The sequence below is a fragment of the Corvus kubaryi genome, unplaced genomic scaffold (assembly GCF_017639235.1).
Source record: "Corvus kubaryi isolate FWS band 111438036 unplaced genomic scaffold, C.kubaryi_AGA036_p1.0 37395, whole genome shotgun sequence".
Taxonomy (NCBI): domain Eukaryota; kingdom Metazoa; phylum Chordata; class Aves; order Passeriformes; family Corvidae; genus Corvus; species Corvus kubaryi.
The window spans coordinates 3,653,457-3,673,394 of NW_024581134.1; the positions used below are offsets into that span (position 1 = coordinate 3,653,457).

The 19,938-nt window shown below is 52.3% G+C and overlaps 1 protein-coding gene across 1 annotated transcript in view; it reads left to right on the forward strand.

Annotated features, from left to right (window-relative positions):
• Positions 1 to 1,738: 1,738 nt before the first annotated feature.
• F8 (coagulation factor VIII) overlaps positions 1,739 to 19,938 on the forward strand; it is a 24,752-nt gene continuing 6,552 nt past the window's right edge. The window contains exons 1-17 of the mRNA XM_042040120.1: positions 1,739 to 2,171; positions 2,297 to 2,472; positions 6,076 to 6,200; positions 6,501 to 6,623; positions 7,097 to 7,309; positions 7,858 to 7,929; positions 8,354 to 8,461; positions 10,333 to 10,554; positions 10,830 to 11,064; positions 11,469 to 11,643; positions 12,574 to 12,667; positions 13,335 to 13,546; positions 13,841 to 13,991; positions 14,137 to 14,346; positions 15,564 to 18,240; positions 18,543 to 18,708; positions 19,523 to 19,729. Of these exons, the coding sequence (XP_041896054.1) occupies positions 2,321 to 2,472; positions 6,076 to 6,200; positions 6,501 to 6,623; positions 7,097 to 7,309; positions 7,858 to 7,929; positions 8,354 to 8,461; positions 10,333 to 10,554; positions 10,830 to 11,064; positions 11,469 to 11,643; positions 12,574 to 12,667; positions 13,335 to 13,546; positions 13,841 to 13,991; positions 14,137 to 14,346; positions 15,564 to 18,240; positions 18,543 to 18,708; positions 19,523 to 19,729 (5,142 nt within the window). The 5' untranslated portion in view covers positions 1,739 to 2,171; positions 2,297 to 2,320. The remainder of the gene's footprint in view (positions 2,172 to 2,296; positions 2,473 to 6,075; positions 6,201 to 6,500; positions 6,624 to 7,096; positions 7,310 to 7,857; positions 7,930 to 8,353; positions 8,462 to 10,332; positions 10,555 to 10,829; positions 11,065 to 11,468; positions 11,644 to 12,573; positions 12,668 to 13,334; positions 13,547 to 13,840; positions 13,992 to 14,136; positions 14,347 to 15,563; positions 18,241 to 18,542; positions 18,709 to 19,522; positions 19,730 to 19,938) is intronic.

A 19,938-nucleotide genomic window follows, 5' to 3' on the forward strand; every position in this document is an offset into this window, starting at 1 on the left:
TTGTCTCCCTCCCGGCACCACCACAACCTTCCAGCCTCCATGGCCAGGCTGAGCTCACCAGCCCACGGGAGCTTCCAGCAAGTGCTTCTGCTGCCTGACTCATTCAGACATGTGAGGAACAAGAGAGAAAGGAGAAACGCTCCACTGACCCACTTACTGCAGGGAAACCCAGCAGAGGAAAGCAGGCTTAATTTTGGGACCTCCTCCGTGTCAGTATTTCTACTCTGATGCTAGGGTAGATCCATCAGGGATGGATTTTCTGGATACTCAGGGGTGTTGATGCCATCAGCCCTTCTGCACTGCTGTTCCTTGGGGGTCTCTCTGTCTGGGAGTTTGCCCATCTGCGAGCTGCACGGGGCTGCAGCCCCTCTTTGCTCCATCACTGCTGGGATGCAGTAGCTTGGAAGTGCTGATGAAAGGGGCCCTGCCCAGTCCTCCAGATCTGCGCCGTGTGGCACAGCCATTGTCCTGGTGCTGGGAAGGGAGAGTGCCCTCTGCACGGCTGCTGCTTCTGAGATACTCAGCATTCCTGAGAAGCTGTCAAGAATCACTCATTCTTTCTCACACACACACAAAAAGTTCCAGAAGAGATTAGACATGGTTCAAATGATTCTGAGTAATTTTTATCTGCTCCGGTCCGTTATTGTTCTGAGAACTGCACAATTCAGGGAAACAACCAGCACTTTCTGTGTGCATGTGGGTCCTTGGCCCTGGCAAAATATGTTTCTCTGGGAGTCTCCATGGCAGGAGCCTGTCGTGGCTTTCCCATCGCATTTGCACAGGAGGACAGTGCCCTTGGGGATGGGCAGATGAGCTCCAGGCAGGACTGGACTTGATCTCAAAGGTCTTTTCCAACCTAGTTCATTCTGTGTGATTCTGTGATTCTGTCTCACACCACCAGGAGATTCCTGGGTGGGATGACTAGAATAAAGTCACACCCATGCTGCAGGGGACACTGGTGCCTGAAGCACAGCCCAGATCTCCTGTATCTCTCCCAGAAAACTCTTCCCTCCAATATTGAGTACTCTTCTGCTTCACTGCAGCAGGGCAGGATGCAAAGCACCCTGAGGCATCCCCAAATGTGACGCACCATTTGCTTTGCCCCAAAATACTTGCTGGAAAAAGTGAGGTGAGTTGTTGCTCACAAAGAAAAGGAGCCCCAGGCTAGTCATGGAGCCAACTGTGGGTGCACAAGCTGGAGAAAATGTTTTTCACTCGGTCTTTGCCTCCCTAGGAGCAAGGTAGGTGGTGTGGGGGAATCACTTTCTGCCCTCTGCTGAGGATTCGTGTCACAGACCCCCAAAAGTCCATCCCTCCACAGTCTCCACTGCCTCCCTCTGTTTCCCAGTCACCAAGACCTGTCACAAGGATGCTTTTGCACACGCTGGGACTGTCACCAAAGGGGTCACTGCTCCCGTTGCACTCTTGCTGCCCTGTAACATAATTTATGGGACATTTCCCCACCTCACTCATCCAGTGGATGCTGGGACCATGCAGGGCGTTCTTCCTCATCTTCCTGCCTTCATGAGCCAAGGGAGAACCACGTGGCAATGTGTGTGCCTGAGCACGTGTGTGTGCATTGATGGGGGGAGGGGGATTTCACGGGCTTTTAAAAAGAGATATTGAAAATTGGTGAGTAAAACAAAAAAAATTTGCAAAAATGTTTCAGTGCATCTTTTCTGAGCTGTACTGCAGGACCCTGGAAGAGGAGCAGCTGGTGGGAAGGGGACTCCAGGGATCATCCCAACCCACTCCCTCCCATGTGGCTTGAGGCAAGGTTGTGTGGCCAAGTCATCACTGTTTGGGGTGCAGGCATCCTGGGGACAGGGATAACCTCACATGTATATATCTGCATCCTTGGCAACCCGCTCTCCTTCTCAGAGGTGACACAGAAGGTGAGACCAGACAAAGACCACACCTAAATTCTGCTGCCTCTGCAACCCTCCCTTTCCTCATCTTGCTCCCAGACAGGAGCCAGGACACTGAGCCAGCTGGGTCCTGCAGCGGAACTTACTGCGGTGCTTGCCCTCCCTTTCCTTTTGTTTTTTCCTCTCCTCCTGCCACTGCCAGAGGAAGAGCAGGAGAGTCCATCGTTCACACACTGCTCTTTGCACAGACCTGCTCAAGCAATTCCTCTCCTGATACCTTTGAGAAACTCTGCAGCGCTCTCAGTGAGTCTGTGGGTGCTGACTTTCAATCATCATCTCCGGTGGATTACAACAGCTGGATGAGAAGATAAAGGCTTTTCTTTCCTCTTTCCTTTCTCATTCCTTCCTTTTCACTTTTCCACCTGAAGTCAGAGCTGCTCCCAGCAGGAGGCATGGTGCTGGTGGGAGCCCTGTTCAGCCTCCTGCTCCTCTGCCTGGTTGAGGAGGGCATCAGCAAAGTGAGAAGATACTACATCGCTGCAGTGGAAACCGCCTGGGACTACACACACAGCGACCTGCTGTCCGTGCTGCAAGCCCCTGCAGGGTAAAGCTCTTCTTACTGCAATTCTAGAACCATGCCCTGGGTGTTCTCCCACCGGGGCATGTGGCACTGTGAGCTTGGCTCCAGGCAGGCAGGTACATGGGGGCAACCAGGCAAGGTGGGTGCCCTGAGCTGCTGGTGCAGCTGGGAAGGGGTGGTGTGATGGGGAGTCACAGGGATCACAGCCCCTGATGAGAGACAGGTGGAATTGAGAGAGAGATGCATACCTGCTCTGCACCACTGTTCTGCACTGTTTTACCTTAATGCCACTTGCCTATGACCCTTTAAAGTCTGTGCTAGGAGCCATGATTTTCCAGCCTGTGTTTTCTCTTCTGCTCTGCATCCTGGGGGCTTTGGGGAAATATGAGGGGGGATGAGCACCTGTGACTCCCTGGGCACTGCAGAGGAAAGCTGGCTGTGCCCCCTGACATAATTCAGAGCAGCAAAGGCTTTCCACTGTGTCTGCCCCTGGTAAAATCCACTTTTAGTTATTGGTATCTTTGTGTACATTACATTGCCGGGGCTGAAATTTTTCCTTAAGGAAATGAAAATAATTTGTAGTGTTTGGGCAAAGAATGGTGTTCATGCACAGTGACAAAAAGGAGGAAGGCATGGTGGTTTTGCCTGTGTACTTTGGAGTAGGAAGGAAAAATGGGAGTTGCATTGCTCAGGCATCAGGATGGTGTTGTCTGAAGACACAGCTGGCTTGGAGGTGCATGGTTGTGAATGTTCTGAGGTCGGCATGGAGAGTGGAGCTGGATGGCTGCAGCCCCTGTGGATCAAGATGTGCCCATTCCCTCTGCCCTGTTTCCATATCCCCTTCCCCAGACTCTCTGCTGAGGCAGTATCAGCCCATGACCCCATCTCAGCCTCACACTGGCTTGAGCAGCAGGGAGCTGTGGTCAGACCCTGGAAGCCAGGCTCTAGGGATGACCCAGGTCAGCCTGACTAGCTGCTGTAGTCACTGTATCCCAGTTATGTTGGTTTTTCCTCTTTTGGTTACTTCAGTAGGAAAATTGCATCCAGCACCCCCCATTTTACTAATCCCCCCTGCCCTGCTTTCACTGATTTGCCCTCAGATCCATTAGGCTACGGTAGAGATGATGACTTCACTCACTGTTAATTCAACCCTGTGGCTTTCCATTTCAGCACTGGTTTTATGGGCACTATTTCTGACCCTGGAGTGACTCAGGGACCTGACTGTGCCTGGGGATGAGTGGGGCATTGGCAGGCAGTGTGAGGTCACTTGTCCTTCTCTAAAACGGGGGAAGACAACGTTGGCTTTCTCGGAGGGACTGGTGTGCTCCAGCCTGGAGAGGCAGAGAACTCCTGGGCAGCGCAGCTCCTGGAGAAGCTGTGATGAGAACCAGGGCTTGCTTGTCCTGGCTGTTCCCAGCTGAATGATGATGCCTTTCCCATGGCCCTGCAACTTCAGCCCAGTTCCGTGCAACAGAGGAAGGCACAGGAAAACAGCCAGGCTTGGGAGAAGGAGCCAGGAAAGCATGGCAGGCACAGCTGCCCCTGAAGCTGGGTTGTCTCTGACCTATGTGTGTGTGGTGCCTTCTGCTTCACTCATTCTCCTTCAGGGTACCAGCATCTCATGGCAGCTCCCAAAGGTGCATCTCCAGGCAGGATCTCCAAACCCCTTGTACATATCCAGGGGTTTCTCTGGCATGTTTGTAGAAAGCTCTGTCAAATTAATGGGCTACAACACACCGGGCCAGAGCTGCTCACACCTTCCCCGTGATTTCAGTTTCTCTTCCTTCCAAACACAACCCCACCAGCAGGGTCAGAGCCAGGACCAGCACATCCTGCAATGGCCCCAGGGATCTCAGCTCTGACTTGGGGCTGGTGGACACGTAGCAGCAGCCCATGTCTGAGTGCTTTGGCAGTGCAGGATGTCTCGCAGCTCCAAGAGATGAACAGATAGTGTGGCTAACAATGCTGATCCAAGGTGCCAGAAACTTATCGGCCTGCCTCAGCTTCAGCTGCCCTGGGGGAAGGAAGTTCACGGGGACCCCAAGTACAGAGGACTGGCCAGAAGCACTTTCGTCAGACATCCCTGGGCTGAACACCGCCTTCTTGTCTCCTGTGGGCTCTGCTCTGCTAGCACTGGGACCCGGCACTGAGCTCTGTTGTCACTAAGTCCCCTCCTGGCCATGCCCCTGCATGCCAGCAAAATCCCCCTGGCTCCAGAGGATTTCTGCCTTGTTTACTGCAGAATTAGCAGGACCAGATACTCATATTTAAGGGCTGCATTCTCAAATCTGGGCTTTCTGAGAGCTAGAGATTAAGGCACAGCTTGCTGATAGTGGACAGCCGAGTGCCAGCAGCCCTGCAGCTCATCTACCTCCCAGTGTGGGGACACCCTGGAGAGCAAAGCTGGGGCTCACCCCACTGCCAGGAATGACAGTGGTTCATTGGGCAAAGTCAGCTGAATGCAGTGGCACTGCTCACCGGGGCCGTGTCTGCTGGGAGCTTCCTGCCAGCCTGGACGTGGGGTTATGGCTGTGGTGGGAGAGACAGGAGCTGGGTACCTGTGGGGTTTTCATGGGCTCCCATCCTGCTCTGCCCCCGAGGAGAGTGGACCTTGCTCTCCCCACAGCATCCTCCAGCTGCAGGTGGCTTCCAGCCAGTGTTGTGGGGGTGAGTGTGCATTGCTTTTCCCAAATTTGAGTCACTCTGTCTCCTTCCTCTTCCGCTTGAGGAAGAGTTGCAAAGAGAAACGCTGCTCGAATGAAGGCTTAGTCAGAGCAGGAGAGCAACCTTCCCTGCTTCTTAAGTGGAAGAAAATACCACCTGGCTTTTGCTCCAAACAAAACAAGGCTGGAAACAGTCTGTCTGGTTACTGGAAATGGTCTTAGTCCTGGGGCTGACAAGTCAGCCTCTAAAATCCTTGAAGAAAATCATCCCTTTGTTATCCTGATAAATGTGCTGGATTCCTTCTGGAAAATGAATTCGTTAAGCTTCTTACAGATAGAAAGTGGCCAGCAGAGACAAGTGGGGTGTGAAATACATTCAAGGCTCCTTTATCTTCCTGCTGTGAAGTGTAAATCCCATTTTGGGCAGAAAAGAAACAAATGTGGGGCCATTGCTCAGACACAAAGCAAACTGCCACGACCTGCCAGCAGCCCTACAGTCTCTTTCCTGGGGGGGAGCTGGGGAGGGTTACACATGATGTGATGTGTTTGCCACACCTGAAGGTGCTGGGGTTGGGGTGGCTGCAGGGCAGAGCTCACCATGGCACTGCCAGTGCTCTGTGTCTCTGCTGCCAGGGGAACATGAAGCTGGACAAGGCATGAGGCAGGAGGCTGAAAGCAATGCCTGCTGCTGTGCCCTGTCCCAGCTGCAGCTGGGTATGGCCTTGTGTCTTCTTCCACCATGACTAACACCACAACACTAATCATGCCCTGTTGTCATCTGTATGCTGAGCAAAACATTCCCACTCATACCTGGGAGCTGTCAGGAAATCCAAAGGACACAGCAGGGTGAGCAATCCCTGGGGCTCCAGGAAGCAAGCTGGTGGGAAGGGGAGGAAGAGGATGGTTGTTGCCTGTGCATGGATGGGTCTGTGCAATCAGCCTTGGCTTTTCCTTCCTCCTGCAGCATTTCGGGGCATGCACGCCCACGTCCCCCCCCAGCTGGTGTCCCTCCCCGGTACAGGAAAGCTGTTTTCGTGGAGTACCCTGATGGCTCATTCATACAGCCCAAGCTCAAGCCAGCGTGGATGGGTAAGAAGCACCTTCCGTGTGGGGAGCTCTAGAAATCCTTGACAAGACACCAAACTCCTCCTGGGTTGGGTGCTGGCTGCTCTTCAGCCAGGAGCAGGAAAGCACCTGGGTGGATCCCGGTATGGCAGAGCTCCTGGGGAGGCAGAGAGCCTTGCTGGAGCTGATGCAGTTGATGCTGCTGTGCTGCATGAGGGACAATCACAAACTGTGCAGGAGGAAAGTCAGGACCCTTTGGGGCTCCTGGCAGGGTGTGAGCTGCTTGACCCCAGCTGCCTGACCTTGTTGTCTTATCCCCTTCAGGTCTTCTGGGCCCCACCATCCGAGCAGAAGTCTATGACACAGTGGTCATCACATTCAAAAACCTGGCCTCCCGCCCGTACAGCCTCCATGCTGTCGGGGTGTCCTACTGGAAGGCGTCAGAAGGTGAGTTGGGCAACTCAGGTGCTGCAAGTCCTTGTGTAGCACCTCCTGCTCTGCCACCTGCCTGCCAGGTGTGTGTCCCTCCCTCACCCTGCTATTCATGTCCCTCTGCAAGGACAGATGGTCACAGAGATGGCCTAGCCTGGGGGAGCAACATGACTGTGCCCAGCCCAGAAATGAGCTGAGCAAACAGCGCAGAGCAAATCTGTATCTGTTACAGAGGTGATACACAGGTTAAACCTAAGGTTGGATACTTAGGGCAAGGAAGAATCTTCTGCCCAGCCTCAGGGCAGGTGGTGGGTGCACAGCCCAACAAGTGAGTCTGGGACAGCTCTGCTACTGCCCTGAGACCTGTGGGACTCACTCCCCTGGGATGGAGAGGGGCTGTGTTCTGGGTTGGAGGAAGGCGCGTTTCTGTACCCACAGTGTGCTGGGGATGAACCTTTAGCGACATCTGGCCATTTCTTTGGTTTTAGGAGCAGGGTATGAGGATGAGACCAGCCAGTCAGAGAAGGAGGGGGACAGGGTGGATCCTGGGAAGACACATACATATGTCTGGGAAATCCAGGAAAACCAGGGCCCGACGGATGACGATGCAGAGTGCCTGACCCACTCCTACTCCTCCAACACCAACAGTGTGAAGGACATCAACTCTGGTTTGATTGGAGCCCTGCTCGTGTGCCGACCTGGTAAGGACAGCACAGGGTGGGGACAGACAACATGCAACCATTAATTGAAAAGCAGAATAATCACAGATGCCTTCCTGAGGCTGAGCATGGCAGTGGAGTTAGTGAGCTGTACTCAGTGGAAGTGCTCCTGGGGTTCAGTCCTGAAATCCTGATGGCACAAGGTACAAGGAGGTGTGACTGGGGCAAGTTTGGTCATCCCTGGCTGAGACATATCCTGGAGGTAGTTGTCCAGACCCCCCTATAGTCACTGGAAATGACTGAGCACTGTCTGCAGGCTCCAGTGACTCACCAGGAGTAATTCCTCCACTGAGTGAAGTCTGAGGGAAGGCAGTACAAACTGACCTTTTGATGCCTTCTGGGGGCAGCTGCCTCTCAGCCGTGGACTTTTGGGGACTGCAAGGTTGGAAGCAGGGCTGTTGCAATTGTGAGACATGACAAAAGCAAACCACAGCCTGGCCTTGGTTTATCAGTTCTTGAAGAGCACAAAGGGAATTCTCTGGGTGGTGCTTGCTGACCTTCAAAGAAATCCATCTTATTGCATCTTGCAGGGACCCTGGCGAGTGATGGGAATGAGGGCCCGCAGAAAGAGTTTGTGCTGCTCTTTGCAGTGTTTGATGAAGGTAATTACTGACTGACAGGTGTCAGCCCCTGTGTTCAGCCTGGTCCAGGATGTTTGCTTTGGCCATGGTGTGAGCACAGCTGCTCAGCACCCACACCCCCTCCCAAGGATTTGAGCTATGTACAGCCTCTACATCCAATGTGCTCCTGGTGCAGTACTGCCCCTCCTTCTCTTCCCCAGGTTCAGGGAGCTTGCAGCCCCTCCAGCTCTGCCATTCCATGCCGTGGCCTTGTTCCCATCACACAGGCTAAAGAGGGGAGTCATTCCCTGTCATGTGTGGTGGTCACCCCCATGCCCATGCAGAGCCATGGGCAGGCGTGCCCTGGATTTCCACAGGCACCACACATCCAACCTCCCTGGGAAGGTTTACTCTTGCTTTGAAATGCTCTCAAGTGAAAGCTGACTGCTCCCTCCTCTGTCCACAGGAAAAAGCTGGTACTCTGAGCAGGGTTCCCCAGCAGCTGCTCAGCCCCAGGCTCACAACAGGACAGAGCTGCACACCATCAATGGCTACATCAATGGCTCACTGCCTGGTGAGTCCTGGTGGGACAGGGACAGGGATGGGGGGTATGGGAGCTGCTAGGGGTGGAGCCAGGTCTGTAAACTCGAGGCAGCTTGTAAAGGGATGTGAGAAAAGAGATCAAGAGGAGTTTCCAGGTGATGGAACTGTTAGGCTGTGTTCACCCCTGAGGGACTACTACATCTCAGCTCATTGATCTGCCTTGCCCATTTACAGCAGGGCAGGAGCTGTTTCCAGCTCTCTGGGTTCATTGGAGGTCTCCAGGAATAGTGCTGGTAGCAGAATTTTTTCTTTCGTAGCCCTGTGAACAAGGCTGGAGGTAGCATTTAGCTCTCACTAAAACACCTTCATAGGATTTTGGGAATAGAACCATGGAATCATTTAAGTTGGAAAAGACCCCTAAGATCATCAAGTCCAACTGTAAACTTAACACTGCCAAGTCTACCACTAAACCATGTCCCTGAGTGTCACATATACAAGTGTTTTGAATACCTGGGGAGCCTGTTCCAGTGTTTGACAACCCTTGCAGTGAAGAAATTTTTCCCAATATCTGACATAAACTTCCCTGGTGCAATTTGAGGCTGTTTCCTCTTGTTTCTATAGCACTGTTGCTACTTCCTCCCTTGCTGCTTTGGAGAAGAGACTGACCCCCCACTTCATTACAGCCTCCTTCCATGTAGTTCTAGAGTGATAAGGTCTTCTCTCAGACTTCTCTTCTTCAGAAGGGCAAAAGAAAAGGCTGTGTTTGGTCTCAGCAAACACAAAAGTTGCTATTTTCTGGTGTTCTCCCAGGAAAAGATCCAGAGCTGCCCAAGAGTGAGGAATTTCCAAGGCAAACTGGGAAGCACTGTCAGGAGAGTCATTACCACCAGCAGCTTTGGTGAACCACATCCTAAAACCTCCCACTTGGGTCTGGCCAGTCTCCAGTGAAAGGCAAAAGCAGAACTCCCCTAAATTCCCTGTCCTGATGGGTTCATAGAGCTTAAGAGCTGAGGAAACCTCATGGTCAACCACCGTGTCTACACAGTGGGTTTTCCCTGGAGAAGTTATCCACCTCCACTCAGCATCTCCCTCCCTGGATGCAGGACCTGGCCTGAGAGGTGTCTGATGGAGAGCTGAAAATGGAGAGCTGAGGGCCTCAGGATGGAACCTCCACCCAGTTTCCTCCCAGGCCCTTGGGATCTGTTCCAGTCACCTCTGCACTCAGTGCCAAAAACAAGCGCTTGAGTCTGTATTTTACTTTGTTTGTCTTCAGCTTCCAGGAACTTGTTATTCACTTCCCTGCTAGATTACAGAGCCCTTCAGCACATATCAGTTTCTCCTCAGGAAAATATTTTTACAATGCAGTCAAGTGCTTTCCCATTTCCTAAGCACACTGAGCTCTTCGAGTGTTTCTGAGGAAGGAATTTTCTCCAGCACTCAAATAATCCTGGTGACCCCTCTCTGCCCTTTGTGGTATTTCAGCTACTGCTGAGGACGTGCTGGAACTCTGCTCCAGATTCAATGTTTTAGTATCAGGCTTTCCAGTGCTGTGATCAGACAGATGATTCTCCTTTTTTCAGTGCCCAATTTCTCTATTTACAGAGTCAAGGAGCACATCTCTCTCTTTTGCCACTGCGTCCCACTGGGAGCTCCTACCAGCAACCCTCCCAAAGTCCCCCAAGTCTGTAAATCTAGTCTTGTCTCAGGGGCATGATGTGACCTGTGCCTCTGTTTTGCTCAGACAGTCCACATTCATGTGTGATTTCTCCAGCTTGAAGCCAGCATCTTGTGGGGCATGGGACTCTACCAGCATGTGTCAGACTCTGAATCTATGGCACCAAGAGTGGGGACATGGGTTGGACACAGTGCTGACTCCTGGGTGCTTTCCTTGTCTCCTGGCAGGTCTCACACTGTGCCTCAAGAAGCAGGTCCACTGGCATGTGATTGGGTTGGGCTCTGGGCCAGAAGTCCACTCCATCTTCTTTGAAGGCCACACATTCCTGGTGAGAAGTCACCGTCTCAGCAGCCTAGAAGTCTCCCCTGCCACATATCTCACAGCCCAGACCATGCCAGGAACAGCTGGCTGGTTTCGGTTGTTCTGCCAGATACCGTCCCATCAGCAAGGTAACCTTATTCTCCAAGAGCTCGGGGGAAAAGCAGTTCAGGGGATGGCCTGGGCTCAGGGTTCTGTGCGGTGCTGCAGCTCCAAGGCCCCTCCTGCTCCCTAGTGTTGCATCCACCTGCAGTCTGGCCCATACCAGAGGGCATGGGTTGATCCATGTTGGCCCATTTGATGGGAACAGTAGTGGAGAATATTTCTCCCAGGCAGGGCCTGGGGGAGTGCCTGCCTGTACTGGCTCATCAATGTGACTCTTTCTGCCTGGCTTGTCTGAACCCAGCTGGCATGGAGGCCTTTGTGAAGGTGGAGGAGTGTCCTGAGCAACGCCTGCTGAAGATGGGGAAGCTGTCAAACGAGCCAGAGGACATGGATTACCCTGAGGAAGATGAGGAAACTTATCACGTGATCCAAGTGCGCTCTTTTGCCAAAGACAGGCCTGTGACCTGGACTTACTACATTGCAGCTGAGGAAATGGACTGGGACTATGCGCCTGTGAAGCCAGTGTCTCTGGACAGGTGAGAGTGGGCACGAGTGCTCATGACCTGCTCCTCAAGGCAGCCCTGCCAGCTCTTCCCCTTTTCCCCAGAAATTAATTTTCATTCCGCACAGCCTGGACAGTTTTGTTCTTCCTTATTAACACTGACAGTATGGATGCAGGACAAGGATGGTCTTGGGGAGGCCATGGGAAGGCAGGACCCGGCTTTGCTCCATTTTACCAAATGCCCTGCAGAGACATTTGTCTCCAGGGCATCTGTCTCTCTGTCACCAAGGCCTCTGGAATCCATTCCTTCTGAGCAGACAACAACTCCTGCTGACGTTCTCAGCCATTAGCCAGGTCCTGGGATGATGGAAGGTCTTGCTCTGTTTCTCACAGTGTCCTGCATGTGGCCATTTGCTCTTTCTCTGCCTTTGTCTGCAGAAACATGACAAGGCTGTACCTGGAGCCTGGCCCGCAGCGGATCGGTTCAAAGTATAAGAAAGTGGTGTTTGTGGAGTATGAGGATGCAGCCTTCAAGAAGCGCAAGGTGTCCAACCAACAGGACAAGGGAATCCTGGGGCCTGTCATCAAGGGGGAGGTTGGAGATCAGTTTAAGGTAAGAGAAATGCCTCTTTCCAGTGTAAGGGGCAACTTCATAGCTTGGTGCTGTTCCTACTAATAGCTCTTGGTTTGTGGCTAAGGTCTGACAGAAGTCATTGAGGTGCCCTCTCATGTTTGGCAATGTCCAAAGTTCATCAGAAAGGCAGATGTTACTGGCAGCTTAAGGTAAATACTCTCAGTGAGATGCACAGGATATGGCCCAGTCCCTCTGATTTGACTTCATTGCAGGTGTCTTAGGAACTGTGTGAGTTAATACATGACACATGACATCCAGCACCTTCCTCTAAGGCAGGGGTGTCCTGTCATCCTCTGCTCGTCTCCATCTGTTCGCTGTTACCTCACAGCACTGGGGACTTTCGCTTTTGTCTCCTGAAGTGCCTCTCCTAACCACTTGACTTCTTTGCAGCTGGGAGGAATGGGATGGTTTCCAGCAGCTTCACATTTCTGCTCCCTCCCTGGGCTTCCCTGTGCAGTTGTGGGTATGTGACAGAGCTATTTAGAGAAATAAAGGAAGGGCTTCATGCAGTGAAGTGGGGAGCACTTTAAAACTCTTGACTGCTGTGCATACTTAATGTCCTGGTCCTCTGAGGCCTGGATTGATGGACCTCTTCTGACTCATATGTAAAGTAAGACTAAAGACAGCAATTTTCTCTTTAATAGATCTGATCTTTTCATGCCCTCCTTAAAACAGACACCTCCCAGATCAATGGACAGTATAGACTCATTCCAGAGAAATTGTAGTTTTTGTATTGTGACTTTGTGGTCCCAGACATATCTACGCCCCTCCTGTTGATCAGTGGCAGGTAGCCAACCCCAGGACACTGCTGTCCAGTGTTTCTTTCTCTGCAAGGACACTGAGAGCAGCTTCAAGGGATTACAGTGATCAGAAAGCACCAAACATTCTTGCTGCCTGTCCTCGTTTCAGATTGTGTTCAGGAATCTGGCCAGACGACCCTACAACATCTATCCTCATGGCCTCACCAGCGTCAGGCCCTACCATGCAATGAGACCCTCAAAAGGTAAGGTAGGCTATGAGAACTTGGGATATCACCTGGCCACTGCCTTTTTCTAGGCCAGGAAAGTTTTCTGCAGCTTGTGGTAAGACCAGTTGTCCAATCATGCAAGCACCTATGCTCTGCAGTTCCAGGTATTATGATGATTCCATTTTCATGTTCCCATTGGTGCCATATAACCCTGTCTTTAGGGAAGGCCCCAGTCATGACTGGGAGAAGGGGCATTCACAACCAGGGAGCTGGGACCATGTTAATTGGTCCATCCTGGAGGCCTCTGCTTTCTGATGAGGCAGGAACCATCCTGGTGATCCTGCCTGTGTTTGCAGTTTATTTACAGCCCTCATTCCCTGGGCTCCCTCTGGCCTGCATTCGTGTGAGGCTTCATCATTATTTAGACTCTCCCTCTTGCAGATTTGTAGTTTTTGCTCTGGGGTTGGTTTTTTTCCCGGATTTCTTCCCCAGAACTGCTTTCACCCCTTGTTATTGTACTCCCAGGACCATGACTTGTGCAAGGCTGTCCCACATCCCACCAGGATCCTGGCATGGGCATGGGTGGTTCCCTCTGCAGCTTGTGTGGTCAGGAAACCTTTCTGAGCTCTTTTAAAAAGTGGGATCATCCCTTGTGGGAAGAGCCCAGATATAACTGGTCTGCTCTTGGGTTGTGTGTTGCCAGAGAAAGATGTGAAGGATATTCCTATCCCCCCTGGGCAGTCATTCACCTACAGCTGGATTCTCACCACTGAGGATGGCCCCACGCAGGCAGATCCTCGCTGCCTCACCCGTTTCTACTACAGCTCCATCAACCCAGTCCGAGACACAGCCTCAGGCCTGATTGGGCCCCTCCTCATCTGCTCCAAGAAGTCCATGGATCAGAGGGGAAATCAGGTGGGTCTTTGCTGCCTCAACTTCTAGGCTGAAAGGCTGGAATAACTGTGGTGAGTGAAATATTTAGGTAAAACCAAGTTTGTCTGTCCTGTTTTCTTCAAACCTACCAGCAGTCCTAATGCCTCTGCCTTCCCCACCTGCCCTTGCATGCTCTCTTTTCCCCAAATCTGCACCTTAACTCCTGTGAAATAGCAGTAACCTTCTCCATGCACCCAGACTGAGACCTGACTGCTACCCTGGGCACCAGGGGTGCTCTGATCAGACCAGGAATCATTTCTTCCCTCTCTTTTCCAGATAATGTCAGACAACATGAAGTTGGTGCTGTTTTCGGTCTTTGATGAGAACCACAGCTGGTACCTGGAGGAGAACATCAGGAGGTTCTGCTCTGATGCAGCCCACGTGGATACCCAGGACCCCCAGTTTTATGCCTCCAATGTGATGCACAGTGAGTACTCAGCCAGGGGCTCCCTGCAAAGCCCCAGCAGACACAGGCTCATCCCTGCCCCAGGGAAGGAGCAGGGGATATGCAGCAGCTCAGCAGCCATGGGGGGAATTTGGTCTTGAAATGTTTCACCCCTGCCCTCTTCCAGCTATTAATGGCTTTGTATTTGACAACCTCCAAACAAAACTCTGCCTGAACGACGTTGTGTACTGGTATGTCCTGAGTGTTGGGGCCCAAACAGATTTCCTCTCCATCTTCTTCTCTGGAAACACCTTCAAGCGCAACATGGTCTTTGAGGATGTGCTCACTCTTTTCCCATTTTCTGGAGAAACAGTCATCATGAGTTTGGAAAAGCCAGGTTAGTAACATGGGCTATTCTGTCAACCATGAGCTTGGCAGCCCAGCAGAGATCAGTGAGCACCTCCAGCCAGTTCTCTGGTGCCCAATTCCTTTTGACAGCTCTGAGAGCAAAGGGATGCACGGCCTGCTGGAACAGCAAAGTGAGAGGCAGTGGTTACATCTTTCAAAGCTTAAATCAAATAAATTGAATTACTGTATTTTACTTCATTAGTAGGATGTGTTAAGGTCACACATGCTGCCAAACCAGTAAGCTGGCTGCAGTAACATGAGCCTGGTGGACATTTGCAATCTTGGCTCCAAGCTTGGAGGTCAAGGGGAGTGACAGTGCTGTCCCTGCTGTGGGTTCAGCTGCTGGTCATGCCATTTATACCCAGACTTTTGCAAGGACAGAAACCGCAGCCGGAGAGAAGTCCTAGAAAAGATTTGCTTCGGAGTTCAGTTATATTTCCTCCCACTCAGCACTTTTTCCTTAGCGTTGGCAAAAGCAGTGCTGTCAAACCATTTCCTCACTCATAGAGGAGACACAGGATTTACCCTGTGGTTGTGATATGATGGTCATGAGCACTGCACCCTGAGCCAGGCTGTCAGCGTTTCTAGACACCCCAGGAAGCTTTCTGCAACCCAGCCAAGCCTCACATCCGTTTGAGCTTGGATTCCTGCCTGCTGCTCAGAGCAGCAGCTCAGCCGGCAGCAGGTGGCAGCTCCCTCCAGCAGCAGAGCCCAGAAATCACACATCTCACCCTCGCTGCTGGGAGCAAACACACTGGCTGGGGATGTGAGTGAGAGGCAGCCTTTCCTTTCTTTCTCCTTCAGTGGGAGAGATGTGGTGACTGTCTTTGGGAGAGAGGTGTGTTTGACAGCACCAGGATGTCTTTGGAGGTGGCTTATGGTGATTGCTGCTGCTGGAGGCTCTGTGGGTTCTCACTGCATTAACTGCTCTCACCAAGCCGTACTTGGGGCCTCACAGGTGTGTGTAGCTCACTAAGCTCTGCCAGGAAACACCAGCCCTGTTGATGGTGCTTGTCAGGCTCTGATGTTGTCAACAACACTGTGGGTCTGGCTGTAAGACACTCTAGGGACTATGAAAGCATGGAATCACTACCATGAACCACAAAATATAGGCTGCATTAGCAAGGGAGCACCATGGGAATGACATCTCTTCCAATTTCCCTCTGAAGTGGGCTGATGGTGTCCTTTTGCCCTCTCTTGAGACAGGTGTCTGGATGCTGGGGTGCCTAAATCCTGATTTCAGAGACCGAGGGATGCATGCCAAGTTCACAGTCTCGAAGTGCCAGTACGAGCAATACCCTGATGGGGAAGATTATGTGTATTCTGATGGGGAGGAGGTTGCCTTTGAATTTCAACCCAGGGGCTTCTCTAAAAGAAAGAGGTCGTGTGTGAATGAGCAACTGAACAACATCACCTCTTCCAGAAACGAGACAGAGAAGACAAGATTGTGCCTGACAGAACATGGGGCTGTCCTGAGCAACAGCAGGATTTCTGATCCCTCTTCCAATGGCACATCAACATTTTTAGGAAAAATACCAAATCCACATGATATTTCCATGTCTTCTCTGCCAGAGACAAACGATGAGCCAGTGTCCTATGAGTCCTTCCTGGAAGACGAAGAATTATCAAAAATCATCAGCCAGGATGAAGGGTTTGGAGCAATCCCACATGGAGAACACCTGGCGAGTGTCCGTGGTACTGTGAGCTCAGAAGATGATCAGCAATGGCTGCACCAAACCACGGCAGCTCCAGGAGATGCTCTGGCAGGAATGAAAGTGACAAAAATCCCAGAGGTGCAGGGGCCAGTGAAAGGAATGACAGTCCACTCTGGTGGTAGGATGGAGAACCTGGAAGCAGAGCCTCAAAAGACAACTATTCATGCAACAAGCTTGTGGGACTCCATTGCTTATGCTGCTGGCAAAGCCCCTCTTCAGGAGAACAGGAGCTCAATTCACCAGAATGATCTGGAGCACAGCCTGGTGCTTCAAGATGTGTCTTCACAGGGTAATGAGGACACGTTGCTAAAAGGGGCTGATAAAATATCCTTTAACCTGTATGAGTCAGAGGGGAAAATCAGTACAGCACCCTCTTTAAGTATTGATCACAACTCTTCCTCCACATTGAACAATCCTTCTGCATCTCCAGATGAGACAGAAGGTAATAGGACTTCTCATGCTGTGGTTCACAGTCACGCCATAGAGAGCAATTATTCATCAAATGACCTAGATGCTAGGCTGGAAACAAGGCCTCACAAAGTGGTTTCACAAGGCTTTTACAAAACTTTTGAAGAGCAAAATGTTTCTTTGTCAGACAAACCTGTACAAGGAGAAATCTTCATAGATGAGAATAACTCCTTGCCTGCAAAAAGTGGCACAGAACAAGCCACTGGACTTGCCAAAGGCACCAGCCTTCTAGACAGCACCTTTGCAGACACCAATGACCTTGAGCCATCCAGCTACATAATGACAGAAGAGAGGGATGAAGTAATCTTGAAAGAAGTGTTTCAGGATGCTAAGGAATTAGCAGAGCTGGACAGTATTGCCTTTTCTGAATCGAATGTTGTGACCAATGACACCAGGCCATTCCCAAATGGTTTCTTAAAGAGCTCTGAGCAGTTCCCGAGACACAGAGTTACAGCCAGAAGCCTGAGTGGCCCTGACTGGAAACGTAAACAAGCCAGGTCACTGGAGAGCAGAGGTTTGGGTCTTCCTAACACCAGCAGCAGGAAGCCCCTCTCTGATGGTAAGACAGCAGAGCAGGACCTGGCCAGCCAGCCCCTTGAGACAGCAGTGAATAAGGAAGCCCCAAAGGTGTGTGGACCTCATTCCCCTTTTTGCATCACTCGCTTCAAAAAGAGGTCCTTGGTATCAAGCAACACCTTGCCTGAAGTGATGGTGGCCCTGCAAAGCCTGGAAGAAAAATCCAACATGGTTGAGAGGAGGCTGCACCCAGGCAGGGATGCTGTACAGGCTGATGAGATGTATCCTGAGGGGAGGCTGAGCACAGACAGGGGTGTACAGGGCAGCAGTGAGGAAGCTCAGCGCAGCACACACTCCCTCCCCACACAGGGAGCACTGGGGACAAGACCAGCAGCAGAAGCAGCAAGCAGCTCGGAAAGGCAGGTCACTGCTGGGGCTGCAGACCTGGCCTCAAACTGGGACCCAGTCTCCCTGGGGGCTGTGGTGAACACCAGGGGCTTGCAGAGCCCAGCTTTGGCCGAGCTGCAGCCAGGCAGAGCTGTGGTGTGGGGGGCTCCTGGGAGCGAGCAAGCTCTGGGGAGAAGCCAGATGGAGGAGGAGACGAACGCTGTGGAGCAGCTGGGTCGGTTCAGTCCTGAGCCTCAGCAGCCCAAGGCCAATGCCACAGAGGACTATGTGCTTGGGAGAATGTCTGCACAAAGCCCAGAAGAAATGCCTCTGAAATCCACCATCAGAGAGAACTGTTCACTGTCTCCAAGTCCCCCTCACAACAACAACAGCACTGAAAAACCATCACAGTATGTGCAAGATACTCCTCATGGATGTCAGGTGCTCGGCAGGGAAGATGTCCTCAGAGAAACAGGGAAGAGAGAAGGCCAGGGCCTAGGAGAGCCCAAAGAGGATGGGAAAAGGAACAGCACATCTGGGGAGAGGAGCCACATTCAAGGACACAGGGAGGAACAGGCCCTGAACAATGGGACACATTCCAGCCCCTCAAAGACTGCCAAGCCAGACTATGATGAGTACAGTGACACAGAGCAGACCATGGAGGATTTTGACATCTATGGGGAAGAGGAGCACGACCCGCGCTCCTTCCAGGGGGAGATACGGCAATACTTCATTGCAGCAGTGGAGGTGATGTGGGAATATGGGGACCAGAGACCCCAGCACTTCCTAAAAGCAACGTAAGTGTGATTGTCCTGCATGTATTCCTCCTGCACTGCACAGCATGGCATGATGTACAAGATGGCATGTCCTGGCAGGCAGGATCATGGTTCTGTGCTGGTACAACCCAGCCGAGCAGCCCAGGGGAAGGATGCTCCCAGCTTCTCCCCTCTACCCTGGTGGGGTTTGAACCTCCAGAAACTTTGAGCTTCCTTGCAAGTGCATCAGGGATCCTCTGGCTCTGTATCCCCTTGACCTGTAACAACCCTGCCATGGCTGCTCTCACTATGGGACACTTACCTAACTGGCATCCCCCCCCCAGGGACCCCCAAAGAAGCAGGAGGAAACATTCCTGGCAGTACCGCAAGGTGGTTTTCCGAGAGTTCTTGGATGATTCTTTCACGCAGCCGGTGCAGCGGAGAGAGCTGGATGAACACCTGGGCATCCTCGGGCCCTACATCAGGGCAGAAGTTGAAGATGTCATCATGGTGAGTAGAAAGCTCCCATTTCGTGTAAAACCATAAATCCCCCCCGTTGTTGTTGGAGTTCAGCCAGAGGGAGTGCTGAGGTGGGCTGCAGGCTCTGCAGTGCCCATGGGTTAACCCTCAGGGCTTGGGGGCAGGAGCTACCCTGTTGGCATGTGAATGGCACCAGAATGGGAGGCAGAGCCACCATTCAGAGGGACCTCAGTGGCTGGAGGAATAGGCCAGCAGGAACCTCAGAGTGTTCAGATGCAAAGCCCTGGACCTGAGACAGACCCAACCCCTGCAACAGCATGGCCTGATCAGCTCCTGGGCTCCATGGGGAGTCTTTTGGGTCAAGGGATTGCAAAAAGGCTAGTGAGCTAAGCAGGGCTCAGTACAGCTCTTTTAGGTGCTCTGTATGAGGGCAGGCTTCAGCTTTCCACACCACCAAAGGTCCTTCAACACCCACCTGAGAAGGACGTGAAAGGCTCAGGACTTGTGTCCCTGGAGAAGTTGCCCAGTTTTCACAGAAATCTTCGCCAGGATGGATTGAGCACCTTTGGGCTCCAGAGGCAGTAGTGTAGCTGACCTTGCTTCCACTGAGCAGGAAAAGGGCCTCATCCTGCTGACATGAACCCAGGATGTGCTTTCCACCAGAGATTGCACTGCACAGCCACAGCTTGTGGTTCAGCAGGGGTTGGCCACTGCAGGGAGACCAGCTGGAGGTCTGGGAACCAGGGACATCCTTCCCACCAGCCGGCTGGACCCACCACCAGGGTCCAGAGCACTGTCAGCATCGCTCCCTTCCACATTCCACTTTGCTTTCCCTCTCGGGCAGGTGACGTTCAAGAACCTGGCCTCACGACCCTTCTCCTTCCACTCCACACTGACAGCCTACGAGGAGATACAGGGCACAACGCCGCAGGGCGGGGCGGTGCCTCCTGGTGGCCACCGCAAATACTCCTGGAAAGTCCTGCCCCAGATGGCACCCACCACGCAGGAGTTCGACTGCAAGGCCTGGGCTTATTTCTCCAACGTGGACCTGGTAGGTGGGAGCCTCCATGGGGCATCCCAGGAAGGAGAGGTGGGCAGCATGCCTGGGTCCTGGCTGTGAGGTCAAGGAATTTCCTGTGGTGTTGTGCTGAAAGCAGCCTGGGGCTGTGTAGATTCTCAGGTGTCTAATACAATGATGAACACATGCTAGTGCTCCCTTCCCTTCCCTTCCCTTCCCTTCCCTTCCCTTCCCTTCCCTTC